Source organism: Oculina patagonica, chromosome 4, assembly GCF_052425735.1.
Source record: "Oculina patagonica isolate OP01 chromosome 4, crgOcupat, whole genome shotgun sequence".
Lineage (NCBI taxonomy): Eukaryota > Metazoa > Cnidaria > Anthozoa > Scleractinia > Oculinidae > Oculina > Oculina patagonica.
Genome location: NC_135761.1, coordinates 17,469,013 through 17,479,442, shown reverse-complemented (window position 1 = coordinate 17,479,442; position 10,430 = coordinate 17,469,013). Strand labels below are relative to the sequence as shown.

The 10,430-nt window shown below is 40.3% G+C and overlaps 2 protein-coding genes across 3 annotated transcripts; one reads left to right on the top strand and one right to left on the bottom strand.

Moving 5' to 3' along the window:
- Positions 1-945: 945 nt before the first annotated feature.
- LOC144651756 (xaa-Arg dipeptidase-like) lies at positions 946-4,690 on the top strand. Of its 2 annotated transcripts, XR_013570368.1 has the most exons (4): positions 946-1,316; positions 2,410-2,895; positions 3,207-4,031; positions 4,453-4,690. XR_013570368.1 is itself a non-coding variant. In XM_078511733.1 (3 exons), exons 1-3 carry the CDS (start codon positions 983-985, stop codon positions 3,590-3,592), a joined length of 1,206 nt encoding a protein of 401 aa, XP_078367859.1. In that variant the 5' UTR covers positions 946-982; the 3' UTR covers positions 3,593-4,690. The 2 variants fall into 2 exon arrangements, 1 of the variants encoding a protein (XP_078367859.1); XM_078511733.1 differs by having other exon boundaries at positions 3,207-4,690.
- Positions 4,691-6,704: 2,014 nt separating this feature from the next.
- Positions 6,705-10,399, bottom strand: LOC144651863 (uncharacterized). The gene is made up of 6 exons (XM_078511914.1): positions 10,147-10,399; positions 9,932-10,041; positions 9,319-9,419; positions 8,547-8,784; positions 8,154-8,280; positions 6,705-7,385 (listed from the first exon to the last, which is right to left on the bottom strand). Exons 1-6 carry the CDS (start codon positions 10,282-10,284, stop codon positions 7,311-7,313), a joined length of 789 nt encoding a protein of 262 aa, XP_078368040.1. The 5' UTR covers positions 10,285-10,399; the 3' UTR covers positions 6,705-7,310.
- Between the last annotated feature and the right edge of the window lie 31 nt (positions 10,400-10,430).

Here is a 10,430-nt window from a genome sequence, read left to right as displayed (position 1 = left end):
ACAAATAGCAAATTATACAGTTCTAAAAAAGATTGGATAGCGTAGGGATTTTCGGTGTTTAGTATATTAAACATGGCCCACCAGGTCCCGGGCTACCTCCCCTCTCCTTGATTTTTTTTAGGAAAGGACGCTAGCGAGATCCTGAAGCAGACGGAAAGTTAAAGAACTGCTTGATATTTAATATGATCAACTGACGGAGTAGAGTGAAGGTTCAATGTGACCCGGGAGGGGGGGGGGAGGGTACTCCCCTATGTGGGCTATATAGGTATGTGCCGCGGGATACGGTATGGTTTTTGAGGTTCTCGGTCCTTAAATAGGGTATCATTTTTGTTCCTTTTGGCATTTTGTTCCTGGTGTGATCCTTAGATAGGGTACATAAATTCTATCAGCTTTAATTAACGCCCAGCTAAACGAAAAAGTGTCTTAAAACTGAACTATCCGTTCAAGTATTTGTAAAGCGATTTTTATAAAGATTTGTGTTTGCCCGTGCGCGGTTAGCGACTTTTTGGGTCGTCACGGAACGCTTCTCCTTCCCTAGCCTGCAAACAGGCTCAAAAAGGGTATCAATTTCCGCTTCCTTGACCCTTAAATAGGGCCAGGGTTTAAGAACCTTCGTGGCACACCCCCATCCGAAATTTATGGGATCCCCCCCCCCCCCCCCCGCGAATGTGACCCCCTATATCATTTCAAACCTTCTTGGCCCAGTTGTTCAAAGGGCGGATAACGTTATACATCGGGTTATACACTGGATATAAACCGCTATCCAGTAGACAAGTCAACAAATCATACTACGCTATCCATCGGATAGCGTAGTAGTGATTTATCCGGTGGAAAGCCTTCGAACAACTGGGGCCAGAAGCCCAGAACAAAACACTTCCGGGATGATGCGCCCGCGCTCCCACCAGTTGTTACAGTCTAAATCAATGTACGTCAAGTAGACCATCATATAGTGACTCGCTCGCGATTGTTGCGTGCGGCAAAGATGGCGAGCGATCAGGCAGAAATTCTGAAGCAAAAAGCAAAGGAAGCGATTGACGTCTATGCTTCTGACTTATCTGATCTAAACAAAAGCATATGGGAAAACCCAGAACTATCTTTTAAGGAGACACACGCTCATGATCAACTGGCGGAGTTTTTAGCAGAGCGAGGTTTCGATGTGACCCCCCATTACACTTTGGAGACTGCTTTTCGTGCTGAAAGCGGTGAAGATGGAGGTTTAACAATTGGTCTAATTAGTGAATATGACGCTTTACCAGAAGTGGGACACGCTTGTGGACACAATCTGATCGCTGAATCTGGTGTAGCGGCAGCATTAGGTGAGCATAAATGATCATTTTCTCTCATATTTACTCTATCATTTTAAAACTGATATATTATTTTTTCGCGAGCAACCCTAAACGAGACCTTGACGACTAAAAATACCGACGTTTTGCCCGGATCACCCTAAGAGAGACCAAAATCCGAAATTTACACCCTTAAGCGAGTCGACGAGCATCCCCGTCTCTTTCATATGGAAGTCTCCCCCCCCGGGTATTTACCACCAAACGTATAAAAATTAAAATAACAATCAAACCAATATCAGGATGCCAAAATTATCTGCAACTGTAATTTACTACAAGAAGCCATAAAGTTGAAGTTTTCAATAAAAATAATTTTAATAAAAAGAAAACAGGAAAATTCAAAAATATTTGGGAAATATACATGTACATGTCAAGATATGGTTGCCATGGAAACATCAAATTCAGAGAAAATTAACGTCATCTAATTTGTTCCCACTACAGATGCATATTTACATTAAAATCAGTGGTAATATGAATTACAATCTCTCTCCCAATCTAGATGAGGTAGATCATGCCATAGCCGAACGAAACGAACAGACGAACAAAACCCCAGTATCGTCCGTCTATGAATTAACGCACAAAAGCTTGTCCCCCCCCCACGTGTTACCATGGATTTTTAATAACCTCTGATTGGCTCTTAATTAGGGCCGTTCTTTCTTGCGTCATGATTGGTGGAATGGATCTCGTAACACCATAGTTACGCTTTTGATGAATAACAGATACACAATAAACTTGCGACAAGCACGGCAGATCGTAGCCTCCCACGCAGTCGTTCTTAGGGGCGATCGTGTTTCACTCCTCCACACGAAGGAGGAGGAGTGAAACATAACTAACGTAACTATGGTTTCACAAGATCCACTCAACCAATTACGGCGCATGAAAGAACAGCCCTTTTCAAGAGCCAATCAGAGGTTATTATAGAAATCCCTGGTAATACGCGGGGGGCCGGAACAAGCTTTTGTGCTTTGATTCGCAGACAGACTATACCGGGGTTTTGTTTGTCTGCAACGCAGGCTAATCATGCCATAGTGCCATTATTTCAAACTTTCAAATTGTTATGTGTTTACAGGTCTCAAGATTGCTTTGGACGCCATCAATCAGAAGCCAAAAGTAAAAATAGTTCTTCTTGGAACTCCTGCTGAGGAAGGAGGAGGCGGCAAAATTCTGATGATCAACAATGGATGCTTCAAAGATATCGACTTTAGCATGATGGTCCATCCTTCCCCTTTTGATGTGCTTAAGCCAGTGTTTCTAGCCCGTGATGCTGTCACAGTTACGTACAAAGGTCATGCTGCTCATGCAGCGGCATTTCCTTGGGAAGGAATCAATGCACTGGATGCAGCAGTCATGGCTTATACTAACATAAGTGTGTTACGACAGCAGATGAAGCCTACATGGCGTGTTCATGGCATTGTCACAGAAGGGGGTGTTAAACCTAATATCATTCCTGACCGTGCCCAGCTGGAGTATTACTTACGAGCTCCAACAGATGAGGAACTTGATGTGTTGAAGGAAAAGGTTACGAAATGTTTTGAAGCTGCAGCATCAGCCACCGGTAAGTGATTGCAGCAGGGCTTAAAAAATCTTAATCCCTACTTGCCTTTCGGACAACACTTCTCAAATTTTGTTAGCCCAGGGCAGTTGCAATCTGCTTTAATCCTCCTTACTTTTTGTCCAGTCGTACCTTCTTTTGTATTTGCTGTTATTGAAATGTTCCTTTACTGTTTCAAGTGTTTTTTATATATTTCAATCAAGTTGGTGGCCATTTTTTGTCTAATTTTGGCTTAAATCTGTGACACAGACTCTTTAAAAAACCCCCCAATAGGGTGTTTAGGCTGATTAGTTTTGGTCCTTTTCATTTTTAAGGATGCAAGGTGTCCATGGAGTGGGATCCATTACGTTATTCCAACCTGGATACTAATTCCACACTTGCTGACCTCTACCAAGCAAATGTGAAGACCTTAGGAGTAACATTTGGTCCACTAAGTGGCGAAGAAGGACGTGGCTCAACAGATATGGGCAATGTGTCTAAGATAATTCCTTCAATTCACCCGATGTACAGTATTGGTAGCAAGGCAGTGAACCATTCTCATGCATTCACAACAGCAGCAATAACAGAGATTGCACATGAGAAAACCTTAATTGCAAGCAAAGCAATGGCCATGACTGCTATTGATGTTTTGTGCAATCCTGAATTGATGGAGAAAATCAAGAAAGACTTTGAAAAATCGCACTTGACAGCTAATTGTTGACGACAGTGTACAACTTTGTTGGGAAGAAGTAGGTGGCAATGAAATAGAATAAATAACAATTTCCATGTTGACCATTGCATATATATGTAGATTAATAAACAGTTTTTTAGGAGGTTATTAATTAGGTACATGATTGTATTGTCAGTGGCAAGCATGCAATAATACAGTGGTAAATGTTATTTATTTAGATGCTAAAAGCAGAAATAATTTTCTAGATACATGTATGAATGAGATACTGATTAGAAATACCAGTGATATTAAAGATGATATGGTAAATTAACTTTGTGAGAAGGTGCATGTACATGAAACTTATGGATAGAGTACATTGTAGTTGTTGTTTATGACTGATTTACCTAAAGTGCATATTTCTATAAAAAACTTATTATAAATAATACCAAAAAAGCACTCCGGATGTCATAGCCATCGGAGGTAGCCCTCTGTCTGGCCCAGGGGGGGGGGGGGGTACTCCGGCTTGTAAATGACGGGGATGATCGAATGGAGGCAAAACTCAGGACCCAAAAAGATCCCTAAGTCTTCCGACATTACCTAAAAAAAATCCCTGAACCAAAAACAACCCCCCCAAAAAATCCCTTGTCAAATGACTCCTAAATTGCCAGGAGGGGCAATAATAAAACACAAAGAATGCTCTTGTTTGTTTATTCATCATACCATAAAATTAATACGCCAAGGCCGCGCCAAGGCACTTTAGTGCATTTTTAATACCCCCCAAAAAATCCCCTTTCTAAATGAAGTCACCCAAAAAAATACTTGCCCAATTTTCCAACCCCCAAAAATCCCGGAATCGCAAATTTTAACCCCCAAAAAATCCTTCGATCATCCCTGTCATTAGCAGGCCGGAGTACCCCTCCCCCCCCCTGGGTGTCTAGATGGGCATTAATGTACACATGTAGTAATAATAATATCTGTAGCAGAACATACAGCAGCAAAAATAGGCATCACTTGCTATAAGTGGTTGATAATTTTAGTTTCTGTAACTGTCTGTCTAACTTAGATTTTTTTATTTTAAGAATTTGCTTGTTGTTGTCTTTCACTCAAATCTTGTCATAGTTATGATAATCATTAAAAAATCGGACTCTTTTCAGGGTTGTCCATTCATTATTTATCACTTGTACAATTACGGACCAAACTGTACTCAACTCAGTCCACTTGGTGCTATCGTCATTAGAAGTCATGTGATCACCTCCGCAAATTATGTAAAGGAGAACATGAATTGTCATGATTATGTAAACAAATTCTACCCAACAGGCACTATAAGAACTGATCGAGCACAGTGAATGTAAAGTACATGCTGACACTGGGGCTAGGCCTGTGTAAATATGCCTCATCCGATTGAATAAAAATTACACCCAGGCTTCCATGCATGGGGTTTGTAAATAGGGTTTTATCTGCGAATAAATAAGGCACATGATTGTATTCAGGTGGTGTGCTTGACTACCACAAAGGTATTGAAGTTGAATGGATATGAAGGCAATAATGCAGTGATGTACTGTGAAGTGGAAGGTGGCAGCTAGTGCCACTGAAATATAATAGTCAGACAACTGCATGATTGCACGCTCAGTGCACTCTGTTTTCAGTCTTCTAGAGTTTTGATCATCTGCATAATTTTTCGTTTGTAATTCTCTGAGGTGTTGTCATTTCAAACTTTTGCTTGAGGTCGTATGCGATTTCAAGACCAATTTGTATAGCTGTTTATAATTGAACTAAAATAGCGTACAATACCTTGAATTTAATAGCTGAATACGTGCACACCAAGAACAGTGTTTCACCGGTAGGCTTTGAGTCTAAATCTTCAGTTTAAGAACAAGTGAAACTCACCAGTGACAATCAAAATAAAGAACGACCAAGACAACAAAGAACCCGAAAAAAAGAAACATTTCACAGGTTCTTACGAGATAAACCCCAAAAATGTTTCACGGTCACGTTTTGGTAGTTTACTGTAGTTCAGAATGCTGCAGTTGAAACTTACCTTTTATTTGTTCCTCAAGACAGCTTATGTTTGCAACATCATTAGTTCATTTTTCTCTCTCTGAACCAAATGAAAGTACCATTGCGGACATCTTTCCACACAATTTAAAGATGGCGGATTTTACGATGTTTGATTTTCCCGCGAGTGCACTGCGCGAAGCGAGAATGAGTGCGCTAGCCTGGGCCGAGAGGAGGTGCCCGACGTTAAGGGAGGGGAGGGTGGACAGATGCTCGTCCGGGAAAACGCTAGTCTAGGGGTTGAACCCAGAAGAGATAGCGAAAAGAGATGCGCATGCAAGTTATCCTGGACCTTGACAAACAGTTTTATGAAAAAAGCTGATAATAACTTACTAGTTTGATCTCCAGGGTTTGATCGTTTGTACGAATAGAGCAGTTTTCAATGTCGTAAAACCAAAACCAAAGTTATTACTCCGGCCAATCACAAAGGACACAGACAATAAAGTGAACCAATCAAAACTCGAAGCAAATACATGTAGCTGGCACGAAGCGCGGGAAAACGTGCGCGAGCGAGCACGATGGTTGGTTTTCTGATTGGCTGATAAAGTGGCGCGAGATTTTTTAGCCAATCACTGAGCGTAGTAATCAACAACCATACTCACACTCAAGTGAAAACCGCTCTATTGTTCATAAACTGAGTGGGTTGAATACACTTTGTTACCTTCAACTGTGATCACATGTATTATCTTTATTGATTCACTACTATTGACATTTATTTACATATAATTTCTTATTATTTTGTAATTCTCTAATATACATATTTACAAGACTATTGTCGCCAGGTATAGAATCCTTCGACGGTTCCTAGTGGTATTCTTACAGGTATAAAATTAATTTCTGTAAGTCGTCAAAATAGAGAGCGCCATTTGCAAATGATTTTTCCGTAGTAATTTTTCTTACTTTGGCGTTAATTTTTAACAGGATCAAAAAGTTTTCACTTTTAATTTATCAGAACAATGTCGTTGTCTTTTTTGCGGACAATCAGAATCAAGCGCGATTCTCTTGCCCTTTCCCCCCAAAGTTTAAAATTTGATTTTTTAAATAAAATTTTATAAAAAAAAAAAAAAAAAAGCATTAACACGGGGACCGACGAGAGAAATGTAATTTTGTTTCTTGATTAGTGACTTTGACTATAGTATATTAGAAAAGAAGCGAAGGTAACGAACCCGTTTAGCGTTATCACTTACGAATTTGCTATGAACGAAAGAAGGATTACTTACGGAATTCTGATATAAACTGACGCAAATTTGCAGCCGCCAAATCAGTCAGTTGTTAACTGCTGTTCTTGGCTTGTCTAATGTAGGTCGAAGTTTTCGTATTAGTGAACTGAGCCAAGGGATTGAAGCAAAGTCATTTTACTTTTGATGAATAAAGTAAAATTGAGTTGCAAAACGCCCATACATCGGCTGTTTGTTTCAGTTTATAACATGCCAAGTCTGTAGAGGGGGTTCTCTATATTGTAATAGAGAAAGCACCGAGAAGTGGAAACCCCTAAAGAAGGTACCCGAACTGGGAAAAAACGGTTCTGGAAACAGGAAGTCTCCTCCCCTTGTCGAAACCCACCTCCACCCCAAGTGATAGATATATTAATTTTGTGGAGATAGTTATATTTCAAGTTTTTGATGAATCATATGAATGAATTTTGATGAAACGATATACAAAACAAAAGATAAACCTGAGGAATAGATGCAGTGTAAATTTGTACATTGTATCATCATAAATTATTTTCTTCGACGGCTCCTGGCGGGTGAACATCAAATCCCTCGTTGAGGCCTGCTTTTTCCCTATCCTGTCAGACAAACAAAAATGATATTTCTTTGAACAACCTTCAGGCGCACCACGCAAATGAATAGTGGGGTCATCATGCGCTATGGTTGAGTTTAAAAATTACGATACCCTGCAATGGGCATTCAGGTCTGCACAAAACAAAATCTGTTTCGAGTCTTTTTCCACTCATCAGGTGGAAAATTCTTAAAACTCCAAATTCCGTCTCTCTGTGATCTACACCCGGGCCTAAAAAATTTTAAGGCGGCGCGTTTAGCCAAGATGGTGTAGAGTACTGTACAGTTACCAATTTGTAACAAGCTTCCGCACTGCACAGAGTCCTTACCAACCCTACTTGTCCACAAGGGAAGTGGAATTAAGGTAACGTTCATCTCTGTTATCTTCCTAGAGATATGGAAAAAAACATTTCGAACAAGAATGCCCTCAAAACGTGGCTTGAACCGGAAAGAAAAAAGGTGACGTGAAGTACTCCCCAAACCTCTGGCCCAGTATGTGACTAAAGGACTAACAGTGCTGATGACCTTTTACAACCTGATAACTGAAATTAGTTAACTAAAAATTTTGATTGAGATATGCTTTTATGCAAACTCGCTAAACCTTCCCGCATCACTGAAATCTGCGAAATTTCTATACGCCTTATCCCCTGCACATTCTACGGAACAATAGGGCTTCGTTTTGAGCTCAGATTGTTGTTACACAATCATAAATAGCACGATGTTTGACATTTCTGATATCTTTTTAAGTTGATCCTATGACTGAAAATATACCTTACCTTGCAAACATATTTATCTTTTGTTCGGGACAGGAGGACTATAGTGTCAGCTTGACATTCGTAAGCTGGAGACGGTGGCAGCTCATCATCAACACATGGTTGTACCCTGTTCTTTACAAGTTTTGCCCTGAAGCCGAAGGAAAAAGGACCTGTGAGATTTTATTTTTACTCGAGCGCTCTTGCAAAAATTACCTAAGAGGTTTCAAGTGGAGTAGAGTTCAAGAATTGGACTAAACTCGTCAATTTGAACCGAAGATAAGTACCACTTATCGAAATAAAACGATTCTTAAGCCGATCTGTTTTTTTGGACACTAAATTTTATTTCATAAATGTCCAATACCGATCGCAAAACTGGTTCCAGTATTTACCAGATATAATAAGTACCAGTCTTACCGCACAACTAGAAGTATCACAACGAGAATCAACCCTGCGCCAGCGAACCCGAAAATATAGGGCAGTGGACTAGCGTTCTGTCTTGACGAGACACGAGCTAGCTGATCGGGAGGTTTGTAAATGCGTGGAGTCGTTAGGCCAAATACTCGTATCCAACTGATTTCTGCTTGGGTTGCGCTTTCCAGGACTCCCTTGCTTTCCTTTAATATTTCCATCATGGTTTGGGGAGGAACTATTCCTGAAAACAACGGAAAGATCTGAATGACTAGTTAACTGACAAGGAATTTTTAGATTCACCAGACAAGTTGGGATGAGTTACGTTGACAACTCCTGGGCTTCTATGACTCAGTAAATGGTTTAGAAGGGGGCTTACAGTAATAGCTAGTAATGATTTCGAAGGGGCTAAGAACCAGGACAAAAATAGTTCCGAAGTGATTTATTTAATAAGATAAATGCTCTAATACTAGGCTTCCCATTTTCTTCGCCACACCGAACTTGTTAGTGTTCATCTGTTAAGTGTTCGCTTGGGTATTATGATAAGGGACCGTTCTTTCAGTTAGAACAAAACGAGCAAACAAGCTCAAACAGGGCATTTAAAGCGCAGCAGAACAAGTACAGGTCTTTATGTACAGTTTTTTTTTAACTTCGTAAGTTTCTGCTAGTTGTTACCAGGATGATAGAGTAGAGATGGTATGGGAGAGGAGGGCCAGTAGCGGGGGTGTCTTAAAAGCGGGGTTTTTCATTATATTACATGTCATTAGTTGTAATTTACCATTCAGAGGTGGTGGTAGCGTGGATGTCACTTTGAAAGACACGCCAATTTCCGTGACGTCATGAATCTCAACATTTACATCCCGAGGACAAAACCATGTACTACAATAAAATAGGGAAAAAACCGTAAGTGGATGATATTCCGGTTTTATATGTCGCCCCGCACATTTAATTGTTAAAAGCGGTTCTCAGTGGAATTTACAAAGGGACAAGATGTTGACTTTGGTTTTGCTTTTGAAAAGATACCGTTATATAAAAGCAAATTAAAACGCTGCTATTCTTACCAATCGAGAGCAAAACCAAAACCAATCTTGACTTAGGCGTTTTCCCATGCAGCAGCTGCAAGTTTGAGCATCGAGTTCTGATAGGCTTGTAGCGTTATTTGCCTTTTGAGCGATTGACCAGGATGACAACGACATTCTTTTGAAAACTTGTCTATGGATAATCTTGTAGGTGCGTGTAAATCCCTCAATGAGCAATCTGGCCTTGAATCGGTCAAAGTGTAAAAGTTCCTACTGGGTCCTAAATTCAATTTCGGATTACCTCATAACTAGGTGCCAATATCCCGGGCTCTAAGGTATTAAGCCACGTGCCACGAACAGTGATTAATTTACCTGAACATCTCTTCTTCCGAGGAAGCACACGCCTCAGAGGTTCTTCGGCAAATTGTGTTCAATTGCTCTGCCAGAACAGTCTTGATCTTTCGTACCACTAAAGGTACCGCCTGCCAAAGAGAAAAAGAAATACTTTCAGTTATTAATTAAAAGATTTTATAGACTGTTTTCTCCATATAAACAGAATAATAATTCTTACATGATATCGTTCTTACCAATTCCTGATCATCCTTGACAGGCTGGAAGTGCACCATGATTCCTGGAATGGAGGACGTTTCTTCAGGTTGAACAGTTGGCAGTGCTGTAACTTCTTCATTTGTATCACAACGCGTTCCAACGGATGGGGTTGACATCAAAGTAGGTGCAACTGTATGTGGACTAGAATGGCTTGGGTTTATAAACTCTTGAGATGAAGACGTTTGATATTGGAGTCTTAAACTACTACTGAGAAGCACCTTTAGCACTTTTCAGTGTTACTGAGGGCATCGTAGTTTTCTTT